General features: G+C 37.7%; 1 protein-coding gene across 5 annotated transcripts in view; it reads right to left on the bottom strand.

Annotated features, from left to right (window-relative positions):
- Positions 1 to 26,538, bottom strand: part of FBXL2 (F-box and leucine rich repeat protein 2) — a 129,369-nt gene that overhangs the window by 42,797 nt on the left and 60,034 nt on the right. For 3 of the 5 annotated variants that reach the window (XR_002095956.1, XM_019508931.1, XM_019508933.1), the window contains exons 3-10: positions 23,406 to 23,460; positions 22,146 to 22,220; positions 17,195 to 17,289; positions 11,726 to 11,794; positions 11,548 to 11,643; positions 11,115 to 11,241; positions 10,840 to 10,914; positions 6,737 to 6,867 (exon numbers count right to left, since the gene is read on the bottom strand). Coding sequence is in view for 4 of the 5 variants with exons in the window: in XM_019508931.1 (XP_019364476.1) it covers positions 6,737 to 6,867; positions 10,840 to 10,914; positions 11,115 to 11,241; positions 11,548 to 11,643; positions 11,726 to 11,794; positions 17,195 to 17,289; positions 22,146 to 22,220; positions 23,406 to 23,460 (723 nt within the window). In the remaining variant the exon portion in view is untranslated. Of the gene's footprint in view, positions 1 to 6,736; positions 6,868 to 10,839; positions 10,915 to 11,114; positions 11,242 to 11,547; positions 11,644 to 11,725; positions 11,795 to 15,003; positions 15,200 to 17,194; positions 17,290 to 22,145; positions 22,221 to 23,405; positions 23,461 to 26,538 lie in introns of those variants that run through there. The other 2 variants (XM_019508932.1, XM_019508934.1) reach the window with 2 other exon arrangements.

Genomic DNA, 26,538 nt, shown 5'->3' with positions numbered 1-26,538 from the left:
CCCCCCCCCACTGTTTCGAGGCCAGGCATGCCCCCCTCACCCTACCTTCCTGCCACCATTTCAGGCCTGGTCCGCCACCCCCAACCTCCCCACTGCCACCTCCCCCGCTGCGTCTCCTGTCCTCACCATCATAGTGGCACTCCGCCGCACTGCCATCTCCTGTCTGAATGATGAATTCATACTCTGATTGGTTGTTTCCGTCAGCCAATCCAAGTGTGAATAAAGCATTATGGACTGACAGACAGGCTACAGCTTTTATAATATTAGAATATTTTATAGTAAACTTGTAATTTTCAGATTTCCTCAGACCATGGATTTTCAATATGTAACTTATTTCTGATATACAAGAAAACAAAAATATTACACGGAGGTGTACAGTCAGAAATAGTACAATAACAGCATACATGAAAGGTTTTAGAGACATGCAGGTCAAGTATCATGTCTAAATGTGCCCCCAGTGTATAATGTTTGGAAGCCATTTCCCCATTTGGAAACCATTTTCTCCCAGTTACCAAAAACACAAGGAGACAAGTAATTGCCAAAGCCAAAAGTTAAGACACCAACCTAGCTACTTCAACTTTCAGAAAACAAATATACTGGACAGACAAACACACCATCTGTGAATCAATCCCTGCAGAGAGATAGGAGGAATTTAAAAATGGAGAGAAGTGAAACTACCACAAAAAGAATTACCAGTAAGTAGGTTTCCATTCTGGTACTTAGCCTTTTTCCTCATCCTACTTCACACAACCTAATGTAGTGAGACCAGCAAGAACAGACTAGCACATAACAAAGAAAATATGAAGTTCTCTCCAGTATAAAAACCTTTTTGCTCAGTAAGGCTGCATTGAACAAATATGGACAGCAATTTATGGGATCCCTAGTTCCAAAAATCTCTCATCTTGAGTCTTTCATCATAGGTAGTTATCAGCCTTTGATAAAATGACCATGGGTTTTGTGTGAAAATTATACAGAATACCAAATACAAAGGAAACATGTTTTAGGTCTACCCACGTCATCCTTTTTTCTGCCTAATAGTTTTCTGTCTTCAGGCCTTTGTACACACCACGTTTTTTTGCCTTTTCATGCACTGCAACTGCATGTCTGTTTGCACAAGCGGGATTTCTGGATGCTTTAAAAGACTTTCTTGTGCATTAAAGCAAAACTCCTCAGACTCCTCATAATTTAGTTTGACTCGCCAGGAATTAAAGCATCGCATCCAGGGATTCATTGCGTGCAAACACAAAGGCACTCAAAGATGTGTAATGAGCCTCTTTGTCCATCAGATGGCTGCAACTTTTTTGTAGTTTACCCCTTCAAATTGCTTTCGCTTTTGAATTGCTTCCACTTTTTTTTCTTGTGAGGTTTGCTAGCTCCCTGCGGCACAGGCACAGGGCACGGGGTGGGGAGTCCCAGGCCAGGGGGCAGCACTGAACCATCCCACTCTCCTGTGGCGCCAGCTGGAGACTGGCCTTAATTCATTCAAAAGCCTAGTGCGTGCAAACAGTGATGTGACACTCCAATATAAACAAGTTTAAATTTGTTAACATATTAATTTAATGAGGATTAAAACCTGTGATGTGTACAGATGCCCACCATTCAATTCTATTTATGTGTATAATCCCTATCTCAAGCACTGAACAGTAACTGTTATATAACAGTAGGTAAGAAAGGGAAAGAATGGCAAAACTTCCTTGTATAAGTAAGTCATCCCAGAAATTAGAGATGCAGTGATTCAAGGGCAAGGGAAAAGGAGGTAAACTAACATGAGTTGTGTTGTGTCAAACAGTGGGTCCATGATGCAGATTAGATTATTGAAGACTGTGGCTTCCTGATCACAGATATTGCCCTGACCAACATAAGAATGAGCAAGTTTAGGCTGTTTGTCTTGCTAGGGTCTATGTTTGTGATAATTACACTAGATGAGTTTTGACTTTTTACATAAACTCCTTCTAGGTACTGACTGGAATTTTCTCTGTTTATTTCTTTGCATTCTGACCTGTTTTGGGGGTAAGCAGTTAAGATCTGAGGCTACTAATTTTAAGAAAATACTATTTGAGTTAACTAATTTTCACAGATTTCACACACATTAGGGCTGGAAAGGACCTTGGAAGATCAAGTCCAGCCCCCTGCCCCAGGGGCAGGAAGTCAGCAAGGGTCAAAGGATCCCAGCAAGATAGGTGTCCAAATGTTTCTTAAAAGAGTCCAGAATAGGTGCTGGCATCATTTCAGGAGGAAGTCTATTACAGGCCTTGGGTGGTTCGGACAGTAAAGTTTTTCCTTATGTCCAGCCTAAAATGGTCTTGGAGGAGTTTGTGACCGTTTGACCGTGTCCTCCCTTGGGATGCTCTGGTGAACAGGCGTTCCCCCAGATCCTGATGCACACCCCTTATATACTTATAGGCAGCCCTGAGCCTGCACTTTTCCAGGCTGAGGAGTCCAATGGCTCTCAGCCTCTCATCATAAGGCCTGTTCTCCTGCCCTCTGATCATGCATGTGGCTCTCCTCTGGACTCTTTTCTCTTTCTTCCAAGTTAAGTGTCCTTGGTGGTCACACTCTTTAGAGACTACAGAGATAAAGAGGTCCCTGTCTAGAGAACCTGAAGAAGAAAAATGAGGAAGCAAGCAAAGCACCAGATCTCAGGCAACATGACAAATTTCAGGGAGACCACGGTGATAACCCAACTTGAAAATAAATAGCATAGATGAAATTTTAATTTGTTACATGGCACCTATGACCACAAAGGGGGTGTCCTATGACTGTCTTGAAGTCTTTGCATGGCAGAAAAACTGTGGGCTGCCTACTGTCACTTCCATATTACACTGGATTTATGATTCAAGTGATTCATCATAATAAAGAATATATAGTCTCACATACACAGTCTGATATTTTTAAACAGCATGCTGCAATATTATGCATGCAGTCCTGAAATAAGTCTCAGTTAGGTAATATGATGGTAGTTTTGGAAGTTTCAAAACAATTCAGTCTTCTAGGTTTTCAGAAACGTGTGGAAAAGAACACTACAATCTATAACAGCTATAGTCACATGCAATTAAATGAAAAATAATTTATTCCCTTTTTGGTTTAAATATCACTGAACACGATTTTACTCTGCAGAATGAGTGTGGCATACTCTACTAGAAGAACTGTGAAGTTGGCAGTACTAAAACTTTCCTTCCTCTTCTCAGGAAAGATTACATCCATTACTAAAATACCTCTCATTTAAGGGCACTTCTTTTTTTCTCGGAAGGGAATGTAAAACATATTTTACATGAGTGAGAAAATAAAGACAGGCTTACAACGGTAAACTACAACACACTGGTTTCTGGGCTGTTGAGATTGTCTCACTAACTTTGGAAAAGAAAGTAAGCTGGAATGAGCTTGATATCTTAAGACAGGCATCAGAGGAGTTTGATAGGGCTCGCCTCTACGCCTGCTTCTAGGGAGCCTCAATGCCTCAGTCACTGAATCAGGGATAAGTACTGCAAGGACCCTTTGGGATATTCCACTGCTTATTACCAATCTTATATACAGTCATACTCAGCTTTCCAAAGCACTGTTACCATTAAGCTTTCTCCATAAAACTAGTTTAGAATAGTAGGCCAAGGTACTTATCACAAGGTCTGATGGTACAAAGTGATATCACAGAGCAACAGGACCTGAGATAATACTAGTCACCGACCATGACTGTTGTTGTCAGATAATTTCTAGATCCACTTGGAGCATCTCCTGAAGCCATTGTAGACTTTTTCTGCTCCAGGTAGGTGAGAGGGGAAAGGAGAGAGACTAAAAGTAACCTGAACTGTCACTTTGCAGAAAGGAAGACAAGCATATCATGGAAGAAAAATACATGTGCACCTCCACAAATGAGCTGAGCATAGCCAAGGAAAAAAGAAAACTAACTTAAGTAAGTATCAGCACTTTGCTGAGGGACCAGAGAGTGGAAGGGACAGCTTTCCAAGTAAGGATCAAACATGGCAGCTACTGAAGCAAAATCTGAGCCCTTACGGGCACATCTACACAAGACATTTACTGTTCAATTGACTAATTAACTGTGCAGTAAACATCTCAGTGTCTACATGTGCGCTTCTAATAAACTCCGCGGCATGGTAGTCTGCAGCAGGGTAGTACTTGTAAAATACAAGTACTACCCTGCCGCGGAGTTTTTTTTGTGCACAGCAATGCGTGTGTAGACACTGCCCTGACTGGCTGGAGCACAGGGTGCTTCAGTGTGGGGCTAGCTGGCAGGCGGCCCCCATGCTGAAGCACCCTCGTGTCTCAGCCACCTGCTCCACAGCACATGGAGCCCAGCTAGCACAGCCCAGGCTGGCAGGGGACCTGGGGGCAGCCCCCGCACTGAAGCACCCTCATGCCCCAGCCAGAGATGGAGCTTGAGCTTTTAAAACTGATCTGTCATATGCTGAGGCCACAAGATTCAGAGGATGGGGAGTTATTACAAAAAGGCAACTTTGCTGAAAACATAAGAATAAACTGAGTGAAGGTAGTAACATTAACTCGTGCTTAGCACATATCCTTATGTGTCAATGACTACAAGAAGCTGGTTCAATTTGGTGCTGAGAACTGGAAGTTTACCATAGGTTTTCTAGTTCTTCAAAAAATGTGTCATTAAAAATGTACACAGAAGTGGGGAATTACATCTTCTGTTGATTCTTTTACATGAAATTTTTAATACAATTTATGTACATGATCTTGAAATTCTGCCCCTAGCAATTTGTATTTCCTTTTCTTTGAGTGAAAGATATCTAGAGATAATTTCATACAGTTTATTTTTTGTTTAAAAATGTTCTTGCTGCTATGTGAGAAATGGCCGACACCTGCGCCCAGTGGCATTAAGTGTGATTAATGGTCTACTTAGTAGTCAATTAAACTTGCTTAGATTAATCAGTACATGTTTTGGTTCCTTTTGTAGGTGACTCTACATTTTACTTTAGAAAAGATTTCTCATTACAGTGCCCCTTCCCCCTGAAAGCAGCACTTGACTAAAAGGCCTTTTTCTGTTTAAAAAATAAGCTACAAATTATTTTAAATTACCCATATTTTTTTTAATCAGTTTGAGTAAAAAACCTTGACAAACTTGTCCCAAACTAGTAGCAATGGTACTAATGATCTGAAAGGAATGCAATAAATAAATCAAAAAATATGACTGAAACAGAACTGCAGAAGCACTGACAATGTTGCAAACCAACATCATCTAGAGGAAAGGTTTTCTAAACAAAAGCTCATGGATTTTTTTTTGTGACCCTAAAACCTCCCCCAACAAGACAGCTGCTCCCCCAGGAGGGAATGTAGCAAACTCTGACACTGTCCCCTGGTGCTAAGGATAGGTCAGTACAGCCTATTTGAATAAGACATAGGCTGGTGCCCATTAAGTGCAATCCCCCTTACTGCCAACTTTTGTGTTTTAGGTAACACACGTTAAATCTAGTACCTCCAGGCATTTATAGATGTGCTCGGGGGGAGTGGGGAGAATTAGCTAGCCACACTAATTCAAAGTGCCTGATCGTCATATGTATCAGTATCCCTGGGCTGAAAAAATGGTGGCAGGGCACTTTGAACTAAAGCTCATTCAAAGAGTTTTTGTTCAAAGCCCCCCGCCACTATTTTTCAGGGCGGGGACAGTGATAAATGTGATGCTGGAGGCTGCTGGAGCATGTTAATTTCTGCACTCCAGCAGACTCCATTAATCAAGTCTGCTCCAATGCACTGGATTTACAGCACATCAGAGCAGCCTCCCTGCACATGTATAAAGCCCTCCATTGTGTGGTACTAGAAAAATGCGCGTTAGCGTGTTTTAATGCACATCAGCTAAAGAGAACCATTTTTTGTGATACTTTATTGTGCATTAAAATAGACTAATGCGCATTAAAGCATTCACTCACTGTATCCTAAAGTTTAAGATTGCCAGGAAATATAAACATGCTAACAATAAAACTTTTCTAAAATATTATGCATATGAAATTCTAGTTATGAATTTCAAGTATGACTTTTAGTACTATTTGCAACGCAAAAGTGACAGAACGCCATAAAATGGAGTGCCTACTGGGCACACCTAGATGCTCAATTAATGTGACTGAATAGACTCTGGTGTAATTTGAGCCAGAGTAAACCAATCCTGATGTCACCATATACACACACGTTTAGGTAATTTACTTTGCTGTTGGATAGTACCTGTGTCTGATGGGACTATCTGACGGCACTGTAAATTAGTCTACACTGGCGCAATTGCTATGCACTTGTAAACCTCAACATTTTACTGCACAGTAAATTAGTCTACTGTGTGGTAAAGTGTGAGTGTAGACATGCCCACTGAGTATGTAAACAGGTGGAATAAATTACCATGTCATTGCAGTACCCATAACAGATACTACATTTTAATAGCTTTGATTTTCAGTTTTGATGGATTTTTTTGGTCCTACCCAAAATACTTAACTAGAATTACACAGGGGTACTATTTTAGACCTTTTTGTTAGTAGCATGCTAGTATGCCATGTCACCTGGGATTCTACACTCTCATAATAATGGGCAAAATTAATATGGCAGTTTCTACCAGCTGAAGATTTGTTACAAATGTAATTTAGGTGCAGTTAATTACTCATTAAAACCTTTTGCTTTTACAAATATCAGTGGCAGCAGCAAATGCTAGAAACCTCATAGAAAGCACTTAATTTCTCTCAGGATCAGGCCAAACACAAACATAAAACTAAGATATACTCACTTCAGTCTTGGGCAGTTCAGACCAAGCGCTGTGAGAGAAGCATCTGTAAGGTTTGTACAACCAGAAACACAGAGTGACTGAAGTCTGTGGCATCCTCTACAGATTTTTACAATGCCTTCATCTGAAATTTGCTGGAACAAACAAAAACAATGGAGTTTATCTTGCTATCAAGTAATTTGTCTCAGAATAAAAATAGAGCTACACATTAGCACACAGGCAGAGCAACACTATGTAATCATAAAAAGTTACCAATCCCTATCCATGAAATATCAGCATACAATCATATGCCAGATGATCCGTTTGTTTTTGAAGATAATCAACACCTGTTATTCTTATTCACACAACCTTTGCACCAATTTTAGTTATTGTTTTAAAACAGTGTAAAGGTGGGTTTTCTACAGGTCCTACAATGACTTCATGAAGTACTTTTTTTACTTCATAGTAACATATAATGTCTTGCTTCTCACATGTTCAGCTAATTGAGGCACTAGCATTTGAAATGGAGGAGACAAAGAGGGCCAAAAACTAAGAGGTAGGAGAGATCATCACCTGCCTTCCATTATATAGAAGATCACAAACTACTCTGAAGACCTCAAGGAGAACCAGGGCAAAACACAGTCTTTTGCATTAACCTTTCTTACCTATTCTGCTTTAGGCACTCCAATAGAATTAACTTGTAAAACGTTGCATGTATTATTCATTACCTGTTGGTTCATTTAAAAATTCATTTTTCTGAAATATGCATCACTGAAAACAGCTCCATATCACTTGCACACAATGCAAGCCAATTCCAAGTTATTACAAAGGATCATAATAGCTTTATGAACAAGGCAAACTATCAGAGTTTTATAAAAGATTTTTTTTCTATTTTGTTGACTTAATGGCTCTCCTAAGGTGATAACCCTTTATTTTTGTACAAATTCATTCTTTCTTGACTATCAATTTTATGGGATGCCAGTAGTGATTTCTGCTGCCTTTTGAGTTGCCTGAATTTACTGCTTTTGAAAGCCAATCATATTACCATTTATAACGTACTTATATTAACCACTAACACAGCTATTACTTTGGGTACTGTTTTACCTACCTTGAACATTTCTTATTTTTGTTTCTGAGAGAAAACGATATTATCACTTTACAGCATGAGTAACAAGCAGCTGTTTTAATTTGACCCAGTACTGATGGATGGAAACAAAATAATTTGTATTCAAAGCCATTTCATTCTGAAATTCTTTAAGAACTTAGAATGCCTAGACTCTTCTCATGAAAGAACTGCAGTCACAAAGATGGCTGCAGTCCACAAATCATATAATTCCGAATGTAACATCTTTTCAATCTAAGCTACATAGTCAATGCCTGCTCACTTTTAGCCACAGAAGTTACTGTGGCATTTTCAAGCATCACAAAGATGAACCTGTAAATACTGCAAGGGATGGATCACATCCCTATGTTCTGTGAACTCTATAGTGCTAGCCTTCACACCATGTAGCAGGCAGGCTGCTCCTGCATCTCTGTAACTTCTGGAGACATGCTTCAAAGCAGTAATAATTGGGCCAGATTTCTAGTGCAGTGCTACACAGCCAGTAGAATGTCCCCCAATAGTATATGACCCTAGACAAGTATTTTAAATGTGATTTGCAGAATTCAGAATGAAAAACTTTGCACTTTATTTGTATTAGTAACTACTTAATGACTAATATTATGGATAAAAAAAATCTTTATTAAAGCTTCTATACCCATGCCCCTTCAATTACAATGTTAATTAATTAATTAAGAGTTCACATACACTTGCATCAGACCCATGAAATCCTCCAGGAAAATCAGAAAAGGCCAAAACCTATGTTTTCTGATATTAAAGAAAAGAAAAAAAAACTACTTGAAGTGGGTGGAATTAGACCTGTATACATAAAACGAAAACAAAAACAGGACTAGATGACCTCTGAAGGTCAAGGCAGGATTGTCCCTGTTTAAACCATCTCAGGTAAATGTTTCCCTAACAACATGTTCATAAAAGCTTTCAATAATGGAGATTCTACAACCTCAGCATGGTTCCTAATTTGGCAAAAAATTGCACAAGTTCCACCCCAGACCTCCTTTTGCTAACGTTAGTGGGGATGAAAAAAAAGCATGGTTTGTTGGGCTTCTTTAAAACAGAGGTTAGAAACATGTTGGCATTCTAATGGAAAAGCGCTCACTGTCTTATCCTATACATTTGTCTCATGGAATACATAATATGAGCTTGCATATTGTTTGTAACTTCTGCAAAACCTCTAACATAGCTTCTAATGTTTGAAGTGCCCCAAAATGTTCAAACCTTTTGCATCTAGTAAGTTCAGAATTTTCCATCCAACTTTAATAAAAATGGTCCAATGCCATAGTAGTACTCATTGAGGAATAATGTCTAAAACAGATTTGAAGGTTTCAGACCAAGTTATTTTTTATTATATGTTCTGGCAATAAAGCAGCAGAAACTTTTCCAAAAGGAAAAAAATATGTTTTTCATAATTGGCTGATCCATTGAGTTAGAGAATGAATCTCAAAGCTTTTTAAAGGTTAAGGATAGATAAAAAGAGTTTTTTAAAGATATTTCAGTCAAAAAGAGTCCTGTTTCTCCCCATCCCCCTCAACAACATACCAAATAAAAGTTAGAATGGGAACTAGATCAGGTTCATAATATAACACAATAAAATAAAGTTTCATTATAGTGTGCAGAATTAAATTCATGCTGTGTATTTCCAAACATACCTAGTTCAACAATATATTTCTATATGATATTAAAAAGTATGCTTCTCTCCCACTCTCAGGGCTGTCTTGATATAAGCCACCCCAGCCACAATGCTACTCACTTTTTATTAATCATCCAACACACAAGAATATACTAGGCAAGCCACAAGCATAGTTCCTGCCTAAAGAACTTACAAATAGTAATAAACCACAGACAACAAGACTATAGGGTACAGGAGGTTAGGTGAAGGAGTGTAACAGCAGTACAATGGCATGGTTCATTTAGTCAATTGTACACATGCATGACAGCTAATTAATTTTAATCACTACTTAAAACCTAAAGCTATCAACAACTAAAAATAATGGAAAACTGAATGCTGTAACTCCACTTTCAGCTGTCGAAACAGTCAGCTGATTTTAGGACCTTGCAGCATACTCCACGATCCACTAGGCTACTTTGTCATCACTATCTGAAACAATGCTGCAATCTGTACAGATGGACAGTCCTAAATATCCAATGTGTAACAGATGCATTCAATGCCTGAAAAGCATTTTTAGAGATATTTAGTAGGAGTGTATGAAACAGGCCATATTCAATTCGGATTTGGATTCAGCCCGAATCCGGGACAGTGATTCGAGTCGTTGATTCGTATCACTGTCCCCGATCCGATTTGGCCATAGACACAGCTTTAAATGTTTTTTCTACATATCTCGAGGTACCAGGCATGGCTCATGAACGCTGAGATGCTGGGGCAGATGGAGCGTCCCACAGGAGCACGGGGGTGCTCAGTGGCGAACCTGGAAGTGGACTGGAAGTACTTCTGGCCCACTTCTGGGTCCACTGGGGAGTACGCTGGGGGGCCCCCCACACCCCTCTGGCTCAGCAATCTGCCACAGGGGGACCCCAGGTGCCCTCCTAGACCCAGGAAGCACCAGTCGCCGAGCCGGGAGCTGCAGCGGGGGGCCCTGAACACTCCCCGGCAGACCCTGAAGTGAACTGGAAGTGCTTCTGGTCCACTTCTGGGTCTGCTGCCGAGCATACTGGGGCCCCCCCCACACACATTCCTGTGGGACGCTCCATCCTCCCCAGCATCTCAGCATTCACAAGCTGCCTGGTACCTTGAGGTATGTAGAAAAAACATTTAAAACTGTGTCTATGTGCCGAATCTTTCTGAATCTCTCCGGATCTATTTGGAGGGCTCCAATTTGATTCGGAGAGATTAAAAGGGTCTCCTGATTCAATTCGGATTCAGAGATTTGGCCACCATATCAGGCCAAATCTCTGCTGAATCGAATCAGGGACTGAAGCTTCACACAGCCCTAATATTTAGATCCAGTGTGCGCATAAGTAGAAAGTACTCTTTCAAACTTCATATACTTACTGTACATGATTGCAAATTCAAGATTAGAAGCTCGTGACAGTGACTCTGAATATGTTTCAGTGCTTCATCTTCTAACTGCGCAAGTGAAGAATAAAATAGGAAAGAAGGGAGAAATAAATTAAAAGCAAAGCATTGCTATCAGCATGCATATCTTGTAATATTCAAAACCAAAATGACTGTAACACCAAAACAGCATTTTCTAAAGTCATGGAGGATTTCAAAATACCAGAACATACATGTTTTACATCAGAAGGATCATCCAAGCAGTTATATACCTGTGTGCAACCTCTAAGAAATAGTGCTTTTAGTCCATTACACCCTTTCACCAGTGCTTCAATACCATCCTTCGTAATCTGATCGCACCAGGAAAGATTCAAATGTTCCAGATTTCTGCAACCCTCACTGGGAGAATTAAAAAAAAATACATATAGTTAAATCCAACCTTAGAATAGTCATAACAGTGGGAAACCCAAATTAAATACACTGTTAGAAACTCATGATGGCAAGCTAACTGTGCCAGGACTTCACAGAAAAATCATGGGAAAAGACCACACACAAGCACCATGCATTATATCCTACAAATGCTCGATAGAGCGCATAGCTCAGACTGATACACATTATTAAGGTACAAGACATACTGAAAAAAATTATTGCATTAAATTGTGAATAGCTCCTTTAATACATAACACAAACAATGAATATCCTTACCTTAAACCTTTCAAAGAACTGTTTGTGATGGCTACACACGATGTCAGATCCAGATGTTTCAGCTTGGAACAGAATTTACTAAGGCTGTAACACGTGCTGCAAAACAGCAGACACACTAAAAATATCTTTGTCCACTTTTTTCAAATGGCATTATCATGTGAAAAAGCCTTTTACCTACCTGTCAGTAATTTTTGTACATCCATTTAGATTTAAATGTTCTATGTTCCTACAGTTCTGTGCAAAGGTCCTAAAATGGTAAGGTAAATTTAGACAATTAACACATTTTATATAGAGCAAATACCAATTCAGTCACTAGAGTGTGCTCTCATCTCCACCTTTTCCATCTAATATTCAGAAACAGCCATTTTTTTTAACATGTGGGCCACATGAATTATAAAGTAAATTTCAGACAACTCTGCCAAGGGCTGATCCTGTCTTTTACTAATTTAAGTTTCTACCTCTGTCAATTTGCAAAAAGTACATAGCTCATATTCTTCTCAAACTTTAAGGCATTGATTTACTTCTACCATACATCAGATCTACCTGCTTCATTAACACAAACCATCAATGAAAACAGAAATAAACAAATAATGATAATGTCTATTAATTACTATTACTGAACCCTTTATTGGGCCACAATTAGGAACACATCCTTCCTGAGTCAAAGGGAATTGCAAGTGTCCAATACATTATAAAACTGGGTTCCAAAGTAACTACTAATGTAAATCCCTCATTCATGATCTACATCCACAACTGCATATGCAGTTCTACCATCAGCTGGGTATAAACTGCAAAAATGACTGCTGTCATTATCCTGTTAAAAAAATCTGTATATATTGTCATTCTGCTACCCAAAAAAAAAGAGGCTGCAGAGATGAAGAGAAAGTTAGAAGCTGCACTGTACTGCAGAACAAAGTTTTATGTCCATGTTTCCTCCAACTGTATGACTTTTACAGGCACAGTTGGAGGAAACACTCAAAAGCAGTTTTGTCTGGAATTTTGCCTTGGTTAACAAATTCTACAATACACTCAGCTGGTAACAACTTCCTGGATCTCCAGTACAGACTGAAAACAATGGGGGGGAAAATAAAAGAAACAGCTAACATTTATATAGGTGATAGTTTCCACTTGACTCCTCCAAATGTCTATTCCAAAATTCATGTCCAGCCTTTACTGCAATGAATCCCACATTTGGGGAAAACAGCGCTTGTTAGATTGCTTGGAAAATTACTGCATTTGCCATCATTATGTTAACAGTGTCGTTTAACCTTGTGTTACTTCCAATTTACATCATTTACTTGTATGACTTCATGAATATTTTATATATCTTTCTAGCTAATTTATCTGTAATTTCATGTACCGTTCTGTAATGAGAATCAAAAACAGCTGAAAAAGCAATGTCAACACTGGCAACTTGTTCTAACAAAAAAAGACAAGAAAGGAAAGGCTGTAAAAGCCTATTTACTAAACAAACACCAACTTGCTAAAGAATAAGAAACCAGCCTCATGATTTGAAAAGGATCAAACATACTTAAGTGGGCCCCAACTTCATTTAGGAACATCTGATTTCTTTACCCTAAACCTCACTGTTCATATTATAATGACAAGGATATAGATACATGGCTAAAGGACTTTGAGCAATTTATTCCAGACAGATGATAGCTTGACTGGAAGAGGAACAAAGAGAAAGAAAATAAAGGGATAAATACTTCTTCGAAATGTTTTATTAAACTTAAAATTTACACTGGTATTACAAATAGGAAAAAAAGTTTAAGATTCTCCATGAATGCATGTGAAACACTGATGTTACCTGGCTTGATTTTTTTAAAATTGTTTTATCCTATAACAAACTTTTCTTTTAGTGACCATGACTTCCTCTTAAATGATGTTGCTTTGTTCCTTCATGGTCATTTTTCAATATTTAGTATTTTGACCCAACACATTTGAAAAGGAAATGTGACTATGTTAGATCCATTTGAACTTTAAAATGTTGATTATCTGGCTGGTGGTTTACTTGTTTTGTTTTTGGTTTTTTGTTTTATAAAGGAAAATGAAACCAAACTCGCAACAGTTTGGTGATTTTTAACCAATCAAGAAAAACTGCTTGAATTTCCATATGGTTCAATTATTTAAAAAGAATACAAATTTTCTGGTGAAAAAACATGACAACCTGTAAAACTGAAAATCTGCAAAATCCTAGATTCTACCGACCCAAAGGATGCCACAGGGAATGGTAAGAAAGATCAAATCAAAGTATGTGTATACATCTATATATAAATTATGTCCAAAATACTATTTAAGAAAAACATTGCAAAGTCAGGCACCCATAAAATGTTTAATTTCAGAATTATGGCAGCCTGTGCAACCTTTGCAGCCTGTGCAATCAGACACTTTGGCATGTACATTATGATGTAAGTTTTAATTACACAAATACAGACTATATTTACTATAGGACCCCCTTGTCTCATATAGTGAATGGGTAATTATTCAGTGTTCTCATTATTCTCCACATTTAAAGTATAGTCTGGGACTTACTTAATTCACACCGCATACAAACCATTAATTTCCATGTTGGCCTTTTCATAGTGCTCACCATAACATCGGACTATTCCACAATTACTAATAAATGTGTCTGCAAAACATCATTGTGAAATTAGATGGTGTTGTTATCCTTATTTTAGAGCTAGGGAACTGACACTTAGATATTAAGGTCAAATGTATTATGTGTTCACCCAATTTAGCCCAATCTGCAATACCCAAGGCCTTATTTTCCAAAGTATAAAGTGCTATAAAAATGCTAAGTATAATTACAATCTACTTTAGTGCTCAGAACGTCCGTAAAGCTAACCCCAGTTGTCTCACATTCAAATCCCAGAAAGTGAAGAATTCAATTAATGGCCTATTATGAAAATGTAACTAAATCCACAAAAAGACACAAAACTGCAATCCTTAACCCCTTTAGACCCCATCTCTCTGTGTCCCTTCTGCTTCCATCCATTTTCCATCAACATTCTCCACTCCTATATTCGCTCCCCAACAGTCCAAGTTTGTGCCATCTGTCCTTTCATAGATTGTACTTGCTCCCCCACTGTTTCATATCTCAAATTTCTTGATCTTATCTTACACCTAGCCCCACCCCCTTCCATTCCTCCCTTATGCTCCAATCCCAACCAACCCAGCCCCAACTAAACATGGCTCTTGCCTCTCTATTCTTCTATCCACAAGCCCTACATCTATCCAAAAAACCTTCTTTTTCTGTCCTTTCCCTGTTTATTCCTCTTCCTCCTCCCTCAGCTTTCCTCTCTTTGCTCCTTTTCTAACCCACCCTTTCCAGTCTCCCGTATCCACCCTTTTCATCCACCCAAGCCTACTCAACCATCTCCAACTTCATTGTCCTTCTGCTCTTGCTCCTGAAATCTCTTCTTCTTCCTTCTCCATCAGTTTTTGGTTTTTCACCTTTCTCCATTAAATTGTGCTATGTCCTTCCACTCCTGCCTGGGCACATCAGAAGGAGCACTTAGAACAAAGTTCCTCTGTCTGCCACCAAAGTGGCTCCCAGCAGCCAAGAGGTAAGTGCAAATAAAGGCCCCTCCTCCGCTCCAGCATCCCCAGGAAACAGAATGTGGAGTGTAGTCCAGCTGCTGCATAATACCTGTGATAGGATACACCACACTCAGGCGCAGAAAGATTCTCTAGAGGATTTAACTGCTAGTCTCTAACAAATCTCTACTGATTATATATGAACTGAACTTTTCTTCCAAAAGTTCATTTATAACTTGGCTTAATTTGAGCAAATTTTCATATCTATAATGCAGCGGTGACACTTTTGTCTCAGATTCAACTCCCTGCTCCCAAGCATGGAGAAGCTGGAGCTTCCTCAATAAAATAAACACAGTATTTTTTCCAGAGGCGGCTGAAATCATTTTACCTGAAGTTTTCAATAACAATTTCAATCCAAAGCAGATATTCAGCATGGGAAGTTTCAGCCTAAATGGTCAAAGTTTGGCAAAATTATACACAGCTAAATATAGGGGATTTTTGATTGGAAGTGTGGACCAACCTCACATATGAAGAGTCATCAGTACCCATTCTGCCAATGTTAGGAGGAAATTCCTGAAAAGAGATTACTGGATAGAGTCCAAAGAACTCTCTCAGCAGCAGCAGTCATGATTCAAAAGGATTAGGGAGCTTCTACATGAAACACTGACTGAGCAGTAGCCCGATACAACTGCAGTAGCATTGTATGGTAAAAACAGTGATGCGATGCTACTGAACAGTAGCATCACAAAAAAGGCATGCGCTGTTGCTACCACACAGTAACTCGGGTTGCTGCGCATTTTTTCGTACTTGTTTGTACTAGTATAAACCCTAGCTTTATACAAGTACTAAATGAATGCACAGTAATCATTGTGCAGTAGCATCTTGTGTAGACATGGTCTTAGGGTAGAATTTTATTTCCTTTTGCACATCTAAGTGGCATTTTTCTAGCCATCTATTTGGCTATTTTTGATCACTGCTTTATGCTGTGGATGTGTTAGCCTGAATGTGTTAATTATGCATGTGCACAGCTAAATGGGTGCATATGTAGCTGCGTTTCTGTGCAAGTTCTAGTTAAAATTATGCTGGGGGTAGCAGATTTTAGCTCCAGTTGCTGATCAAGGAACTTGTCTGGGAAGTGGGAGGCCCCACTTGCCCAAAGGGGTTCTGAACCTGCATCTCTCTAGCTTCCCAGCACAGTGCTGTAACCATCACAGTTCAGTCATTAATCACAATCTGGTGCTCCTTTGGTGATTGAGCCATTGCTCCTTGCATTTAATAGTCATTGGATAAAATGGATGGAAAGCAGTAAAGTCAGGAAGTTTCTGCCCCATTGGGAACAAGGGTCCAGGTTAGAAACCAGGGCCTTCTCCCTGCCCTGGTCACTATTCAAACACACTGAATATTTACATCAGAAAGTTATTTTGTAAACATGCCAATTAGCTTGTCTAGAAAAATGTTATGCTTTCAATCATTAAAAATATTTTAAAAAGCAACAGTAAAACAATAACAAGAGAATGAAATACAGACCTGTCTTACAAAGGACACTGTTCTAATTTTTTAATTCCTTTTAAGAAAGGAATTTTAAGAAAATTTAATTTTAAGGAAATAATCTCACTAAGTCATTACTAGTTATGTTTCTTGTTTCTTGCATGCTCTCTTGGTGGCTACTAGGGGTGCACTGATAGAGAATTTTTGGACCAATACCAATGGCTGATTTTTAATGAGCCATATCGGCTGATCCAATATGCAGCCAGGTAGCATGGAGAGCAGCGCCTGGCCAGTAAGTTTGTTGTGGTGAAAGGGGAGCAGAGAGGGAAGGAGCGTGGTGGGGGCCTCAATCTTTTGCTGGGCTGTGTTCCTGACCACCTGTGTGTTGCTCTGCAGCTGCGCATGTACAGGGCATTTATCAGCCATATCAGGCAAAAAAAAGCCAATTGTTGATACTGTCAATTTTCCTTATATCGGTGCCGATCTGATATGGGACCGCTGTATCAGTGCACCTCTAGTGGCTACATATGTGCAGATATTATGAGACTAACCGAATCCTGTTTTTAGAAAAAAGATATATGCAAAAATGTTTTGATGAACTTTTCAAGTTTTTACTTACTTCAAGGATGAGTCTCCAACGCCAAGGCAGCCTCTCAAGCTAAGTTGTCTGAGGAACCCACCACACCTTTTGGATATATTTTCTACCACACGACCCTTAAATTAGATATTAAGAAAGCTTTAATATATTTATTTTGACACATCTAATATTCTAAACAAATACAAAATTTGAGTGTTGAGCCCTGATCCCAGTCATTCCAGTCCAGAACAAAAATTTCTAACTCTACTGAGAAATACACTTGCTTACTAAAGATGTGGATCCAATTCCCATTGAATTAAAATAAGCACACTCCTACTAAAGTCTATGGGATATTGGACTAAACCTTTTAGCAAGATTAGAAAAAAGAAAACTACTGTTTATGGCTTAGCCTTACTGTCCCAGCAAAAAACTTAATGATAAAAGACTGCTGAAATAAAGTCATATATATTTGGGCCCCAATCTTGCAAACATGGATGTACATTTGATGCCCCATTGAGTTCTCTGCTATCTAGCAGTAGAACCAGACCTTACAGTTAGACATAAATTTAAGCCAAATTCTCCCACTCTTCCCACACTAGCCCCTGGACATACATATATTGTCTACATCACTCTGCATTTCAAAACTTGCAGGCATTAGCTCCAGGACACTATTTATTTATGTCTAACTACTGAATGGCATAATGCTTTCAACATGCAAACTAAAAATAGCATTATTCTTAAAATGCCCTTTAAAGTGAATTATGATACTATAAAACATCCCTTTTTCCTGCTCTGACTTTTCTGTAGGGAAAATGAACAACAAATTAAAACAAAAAACAGAAGTTTATATATCATTGACCATGATATCAGTTAAACATACACTAATTTTAAAAAGGCAATTGAAACCTTAATGTACTACAGAAACAAAATAATTACAACATTGATCATTTAATTTAAAAGACTGAATACTTAAGTGCATAAGAAAAGCAAAAATTAAAAAAAAACAGGTAATACTTTTAAAATTACAGATCATATAACAAAGATTTTGTTTCTTCACTGTGTTGAATGCTTTCAATTGTTCTAAAGTGAAAGAAACAAATACACAATTCCACAAATACACAAGTTTTTTGTAATTCACTACTTGCAGAAACAGCTCACATTATGTGTCTACATTTTGTTCTATTAGGATGCTTCTTCAGTTCTTGCCCCCCAGTAACAGACTGTTTACATTACTTATGAATGAATTAGAGCAGTGAAACATTAACCAAACTAAAATTGATAATGTTTCCTGAGGTGATATGAGTTTTTAAAGCTGGCTCAGCTCTGATTTATCAGCACTGCTTTTTAACCAAGTGCTTCTAAGAAAAGTACTTCTGGAAATTTCTAAAAAAAAGAAATCACCACAATAAACTAACTATAATACATCTTCAACATAAACAAATGGAAAAAAAAGCCCTAAATGCCAAATAAAGTCCATATTTATTATTAAATACATATATGGACAAACAATGCACTACATTTATATTTTCCAAACCTATTTACTGTATGTTCAAAAGTGACCTGCTAAATGGCATAAGTGTGACTATCAGGTTGTAAATCTATAATGGGCAGCATTAACCTACGGTGACAAGGATGAAGTAAAGTTATAGGCTTCTAACTAAAAATAGTTTCAGGATGAAAGTTACATTGCATCAGTCACTGTCTCCCCATTGAGAATATCTTCCAAACCAAAGGGAAACTTGACGTACCATATGTCTTTTTAAAAATAAGATTACACTTTCAATTAGTGGCCAATAATTGGCATAGATTATGGATCTATAAATTCAATAGTCACATGACTTCTAAACATGGTTAGTCATCTCTAACATTCTACGGGTCAAACTTTCAAAACAAACTTTAAAGACTCACCTGAAATTGTACCTATGAATATTCATCTGTACATGTAAAAAAAAGTTTGCCTGCATAAATCTGTCATTCACGATAGATGCCAATACAAAAACACTTAGACAAACAAACGATCAGTCTTAAAGAATTAATTTAGGCTCCTTTGAAAGAGTCTGTTGCTCACTTAAAGGCAATCTGCAAAATATATTTAAAAACATACAGGCGCTTCCAGCATTAAGTATTGAGTGCTCTGAAAGCAGGAGGTATATGTCAGAAAATTAGTACTGTAACTTAAATTTGTCTTTTTCTTGGCACTGTTTATGCAACTTGCAAAATACAAGTGCTTGTCCATTGTCAACTCATATTCAGTACCTCACCTTGTCATACACGGGAACCTCTGAAAAGTTCTGCTTACATTTAAGGCAGTCCATTTTTCCAGATGCAGTATATAAGATTAATTTTTATTCATTAATTATATTCTCTGCCAAATGAGTGTTTAATATGAAGATTTCAATAAACAATGGTTCTTCACTTTTATCATCAGACAAGCACCATTTGCTGTTGCATATGATGTCACTACTATGACATAATGGGAAGTAACAGTGAGTAAAAAATAATGAATAAACAAGACTGCAATTTGTGGCTCTTTAAAAATAATAATTCAAAATAATGCTCTTTCGAGTTGGAAAGATAGCCAGTGAGCTCTCTTCTTTCCTATCATCATGCCTGTGTGAATGTCTGTATTTAATAGGTCATTAAAATTATTTTGGTAAGGTTTTGCGGAGTGCTTAGAGCCTTAGATACATGTTGTAAATAAATAAATAAAAAGATAAGTTGAAATTTCTTATGTGCTCAAACTCAGCATATTGAACCAAACAACTTCTTTGGATCTAAGTAATAAAAGGATCACCTACACTAAAAAATTAACCATATCATGATACTGGGTTATTAGATTTTAGTGTGACGACACAATAGGAACTCAGTAGGGCCTTCTATGTTACCCTCAGTAGGGTCACATAGAAAAGATCCCAACTTGATCTTAGCCACATTCCCAAGCCATTCTACATATCTCAAACGATCTGCATTACAACAGCAACATGTGAAAACAATGATTATTTTGAAAGGCACAGTTCTAAAGTAATTATTAGGCAGACAAGGCTCTTTGGGTAAAGCTGATATCTTTTATTGGACCAACTCAAATAGTTGGAAAAAAATCTTCTTTGCAAGCTTTTGGGTACAATTACCCTTAATGGTACTGAAAGCTTGCAAAGAATTTTTTTTCCAACTATCTGAGTTGATCTAATAAAAGATATCAGATTTACCCAAATAACTTTGTCTGCCTATGTACTTAGACCAACACAGATACAACCTACAGCCCTGAAAGCAATTATTAGTAATCCTCAAATGAGAAATGGAAGTGTTTTCAACATCTGTATGGGCAAATGAATAAGAAAAGCCATTAATGACTGCCAACCTGTACAAATATACTTAAAAGCTAGCAGACTATCGAATCTGGTCCCTCATGTCAATACAATCCTCATTATCACTAGTATCTAATGTTGACTTTTTAAAGCACAAATCAGTAGCTTCTAATTTAAATAACGAGGTAGTACTGAAAGAATTCCTAAACAATGAATTCCTAGACTTTTAAAGTTTTGAACAATGTTTAATAAAATGTACCCATTAATCATCATATGGGTTAGGGACAGAAATTACACATAAACTGGCATAAATGATCAGAAGGCAGTTCAAATCTGTATCACAACAGAAGTTCAGTGCATATAAACTGCTTTCAAAATGGCTGAAATCAGTTTAAGATAAACCTGGATGAATGTAGCATCAGACTTAACTGATTTAGGTTAAATCGGTTTATTGAATTTCTGTCCCAGATCCCCTCCAGATTCAAGTTAACTCACAGTCCCCCAGCATCCCAGGATGCCTTGCCCCAAGCTGTCTGCTCCTGCCGAGCCAGGTGGCATGCTCTAGCACCCCCCAGCTTCTAGCCTGGGCCACTGCAGGCCTATGGCTGCATTTCTGGAATCAAAAGTGGACGTCTGTTCACTTGCTTATCTGTGCATCTCAGACTAACCTGCAAAGATATAAACAATTCAACCTTGGGCTTTCTGACTGTCTGTACTTAGCTATGTAATCTTTTCACATAGGATGAAAACTTAAACCTTGAAACAGGGAATCCAAAGGAGAAAGACACTACTTCCTTCTGGATTCCTAGCATCAGATTCACTAAATATACCTTACAGATTCAGGTAAGGTAAGGTAAAGTTATGCTTCCTAGCTTCTGAGTTTCTCACTCAAAAAAAATTTTTTTAAGTCACACGTTGTTTATTCGTTGGTATACTGGTCACTTATAACAAAGTCATGTTTCATGTCAAATACAATACTGCTCTAGTTCTCTTATATGTGGATAAAGATTTCATAGACATCTCCCTGAATTTCAGATTCTGCCAAGATTCAAATCTATGATATGGATTGGGAATCGACTGCTGACAAAAGTCATAACGAACTACAGGGCCATGTGTATTCCAGCCCATATCAGCAATAATAAAAGTTATTTACCAGTTGAGCAGCCTGTAAGAACTGAAGTTGTCATTTAAACTCCCAGTCGTAGTTAACGGATGTCTATCCTACTTTCAACATAATATGGTACTCACAGGAAAGATGCCTGAGACTGCACAGGGATAACATTCAATTTAAAACTTAAAATAAACCCTTTCACACCCTAAAAGGGATTCTCAGAGTCTTAGAATTAAACAGCCTCAGAGGGACAGTTTCATTCTCTATAAATACCTTTTCTGTGAAGAGAAATCTAAAGTGTTCTATGCTGTCAGTCCCATACCTTTTTGTAAGTACCATATGTGCTTGAAATACTTCAAAATAAATTATCTGACATTTGGCTGAAGATCAAAACTCAGATACAAAACATAAAAACTTGAGTCAAATACAGTTTTTGCTTTTTCTATTCACTCCTTCAGAGCATTAACTTATTGTATTTTAAAATTAAGATGTGTATGTTATAAAAAGATTAACAGAATAGTTAAAATCATTTATTTACCTTTAAGAAGACTGTTGGAAGGGTAAACATACTACTAACCTCTATATCTGTCTGAAAGTTAAAAAGGTCTATTCTTTGCCAGTTACTTCCATCTAGAGCCAAGACATTCCATGCCTAAAAAACATATATATGTTTAATAAACCTTCTCAATCTAGATACATAACCTTTCCCCCTACCCCATCAACTTTATCAGTGGGCTGAACTCTCAGTATTTTTATGAAATTAAAATGACTAGTAATTAGAAGTAGGTAGTTAAAGCAAATTTTGTGGGATAATCTTTTGAACCCTAGGATTATATGTGTTCAGATTTTAAGGATCAAATTCTGGCTTAGATGTGTACACATATGCTGATTTACATTCGAGTCATAAATATACTGTATTATACAAGAATATGAGCCTCAATTTTAGTAAATTCACATTATTTTGGTTAGAGCTGAGTACTTTAACACGTGGCAGCTGCTAGGGAAAGAACAAAAAAAGCATGATGGGGGAGCATCAATATTATTTTCAGCAGCACTCTACTTTTAGCTGAGGGAATAACAGAACCTGGTGCTAATTTGTGAAATCTAATGAAATAACAGGCTGGGGTTTGCAAAGATGAGGAGTAAAATGGTTACAGTTAACATTTCATCTTTCTCTGAAAAAAGATGTAAAATTAAAAATTCTGCCTTTGCAAACAACACAAAAGGGAAGTTCAGTAATATAATTCAGCATATGAATACTGTTGTTTATATTTGTACATTTTTCATGTTAAAATAAAACATTTTTCAATCAGGCAAAATTAAGATTAGTTCAACATAAATATGTATTGACATGCTTTTTCTATTATCCTCTTTTGTGTGCCCTTTACTCTACTACTAGTAGATCTCAACACCTTCATTATGTGGCACACAAATGATGCATACACTCCTCAAATACATGTTGCACATTAACAAAAGCTACAAGGAATTTTAAGCAAAAAAAATAAATCTGAAAAACGGTGTAATACACCCACAAGCTTTAAAAACAAGTGCCATTATGCCAAAAAAGGCTTAATCCTTTCTGCAGAAACACAGCATGTAGTGTGACATTTCCTGTCCCGTCCCCTTTCCCCCTCCTCCCCCCATTTTAGATACTTTAGTGATTTTCACATATCTGAAGGCAGGATTGGGCCCGTAGTTTCTGATCCATTGTTCATTAAAGTCAATAGAAATATTCCTTTAATGATCTCTAAGGCCCTCATCCGCAGCCTACTTTTTACCGATAAATTAAATAGTTCTTTTCAATGCACAAATGTCTAAACTAAAGTGAATACTGTACCTTGGAAACTTGTGCACATCGGCATAAAGTAACTATATCCAAGAAGGAAAATATTCTAGGAAGAAAAGAAAAAGTATTGCATTATGTTGATGTTTTATTGCTAATCCAGTCCAATATATAGGTTCACTGTTTTATAATCATATGAAAATAATTCAAAGTACATAAGACATTAAATTTAACTTAACTATACTAGAAATGTGTTGTGTAGCCTGATAATATAACTACATATTGACTAAACAGACCCATTTCTGTGGTTGGATCCCTAGTTGTCATAGCTCCAGTATAGCAAAACCAGTGTAGTTCTGCTAGCCTGGATGGATGCAGAGGGCTGAATTTTGGCTTTTTTGTACAGTGTTAGAAAAATGAATACAAGCAAGTACCACCAGTAGTCAATTTCAAAATGATTTTCAGCATGAGAAAGTAGTTCATATATATTTAATGATGTAATAATCTGTTAATAAGTACCACCAAAAATACAGACAAAAAACCAGAATTCTGAGTTTAGAGAACAATAATTAGGATACTTATACTCCTTATGATTAGCCACAACTCAAGAATCTAAACACTACTATAAGAAAAACAGTCTAGATTTCTAACTGATTACAGACATTGCTTTTAAATACTATACAACTTATTTTTTTTAACTCTACAGGAAATAAAGTGACACAGACATTCAGTATTTGGCATTACTGATCTAATCATGATACCATTTCTCTAAGCCTGCCTACCAAAACTACTGAATTCTGCACACATTTTCCAAATATCAGTGAAGCTGCCTTGAGGCAGAGGTGTGTTCTCAGGGAAGGAAAGGATATTAGTTTAAGCTTAAAATGCAGATTCCAATCCAGAAGTATTTTTAGTATATATTTTATGCTCTACTTTATACCATACTTACTAGTGCCTCTCGGCATAATGGAGAGATGTCATTGTAAATCAGTGATAAATTAGCTGCTCACCAAAAAAAATCAACATTTGTGGATAATCAGCAACATAACTATCTTAAAACATACCTTTATGCTAAAATGATATTGAGGAGCAAATAAAGCTGATGAAGGGATGTTAATTTTTCAAATCTAAATTTTTGAGCACTACTCTCTAGGCATCTTAGTGTGCATCTACATGAGATGCTAACTGCACAGTAATGCACAGGGCAAAAACTGTGCTAATACACTACTGCACAGTAGTATTAGGCGCAGGTAGCATCACTAAAGCCATGCACCAGCACTACTGCACAGTAGCACCAGTAACTGTACATTGATTTAGTGTGACATCACTACAGCACATTAATGAACGTGCAGATGCACCCTTAGAAGCCTAACTATAGGTGTCTAAATCCATATTTAGGCATCGAAATAAGAGACCAGATTTTCATTTATGCTGAGCACCAATAGTAAGCATGGAAGTGAACAAGAGCTACAAGTGCTAACTCCTCTGAAAATCACGCCTCTTAAATTGCCAACTTCAGACAACCCAATCTCAAATTGCTCATCTTTCCTGATATTCTATTACCACATATAAGCATTTTGGCTTAAATCCTATTTCCTTTTATGTGCTTATATGGCAGTTACTAGCACTTATGTACAGTTTGCAATTCAGCTCTGCACTCGCCTGTCCATGCCCACTAAGCAAGCCACAGTAGGACTGCACCACAAAATAGGATCGCCAGCTAACTTCCAAAGTTTTAGGCTCAGCAACAGTGCAATCTGGAGCAGGGCACCCTCTTACCCTAGTGGTTAGGGCAGGAGCTGAACATCTATGTTCTAGGCCTCCTTTATCCAGTGGGGATTTGAACCTGCATTTCTTGCATCATAGAAAATTTTTCTAAGCAGCAGGCCATAGTCCAAGCTTTATACAGACCCCTCTACAGCCCTCTTTTTGAAGTTGGCCCTGGACAAGGGAGACATATAGGACCAAGAGAAAGAAACTACGCCAGTATATGGCTCAGTGTGCCATGGCTGAGTATATGACTCAGTGTAACACATACTGCCTAGAAGGGCCCTGCTCCCAGTGGGACAGGAACTTTTCCATTGCTCTAATGAACACTAAATATAAGAAGCAGTGGATCCAGCTTCAAGAGAACAGGTGTAGAGAGGACAGGCTTAGCCCATAACCTAATGGTTGGAGCAGTCTGTTAGAAAATTCACATTTATTTTGGGGTAATAGGTGCCTAGAATTCAGGTGTCCTACTCTGTAGGTAAATACCCTACCTGCGGGGCTAAGAGGCTAAAACACAGAAGCACTCCTCCTTTTCCTCCATCATACTTCTGAAAGTATGTGTGCAGGGCAATTCTATTCCACCAGAGCAAACAGAATTCCAAACTGCATGTTAAGTGCCAAAAACTGCAATTATGCAGCTGCATATATGTTATCTAGGCACACAAAAACACACAATTTCAAATTAAATCCACTGACCATGTAACCTCCACAGAAGAATGCGTGTCTTTATGACACACACCACATGTTATAATGTAAGCATTTTTACATTTATTTCATTATTTTAACATCTACTCAAAAAGTTTTTTCGATAAGAAAATAAAACTTTCTAATATAATTAAGTACATTCAGGTCTTCAAATAAACATCATATTAAAACCAGACATTCTTTTAATAGGAATACTGACTGAGAATCCAAATGAACCTCTTTCCAGTCCTATCAATTTTCCCCCCAAATGACCAAAAAAGTGAGCCTTGCAATACGACAGGAAAGAATTCCTCAGTTTTGTATCTCCTGTACTAACACCATTTGAATCAAATTGGAAGGTTCTGTCAGATTTACAGATGGTGATATACAAAGCAGTTATCCAAATTATTTCAGTAAATTTGACTTCACAGCTTTTCAAGAACGAAAGGCTGTGACATACCATTTGAGGACAGATCAGTCCTAAATAGAGCGGAAGACCAGTATTTGGAAGTTCACATTCATAATATACTTTGCTGTAAAAAACAGAGAGAGAGAAAAGAAATGATACAGAGATCTAGGAAGATGAGAAAAGAGTATCTGTACCCCATTACTTGGCATTTTTTTAGCTATTGGTTCTAATGTTCTACTGTTTGTGTCAGAATATATGACCTTATTCTTTTGCACATAACATATCCAATCCTGGGTAAGCTTTTTGAGAGAATTATTCTGGCAC

Source organism: Gavialis gangeticus, unplaced genomic scaffold, assembly GCF_001723915.1.
Source record: "Gavialis gangeticus isolate Ggan-Ray unplaced genomic scaffold, GavGan_comp1, whole genome shotgun sequence".
Classification (NCBI taxonomy): domain Eukaryota; kingdom Metazoa; phylum Chordata; order Crocodylia; family Gavialidae; genus Gavialis; species Gavialis gangeticus.
This window is presented reverse-complemented; position numbering and strand designations above follow the sequence as displayed.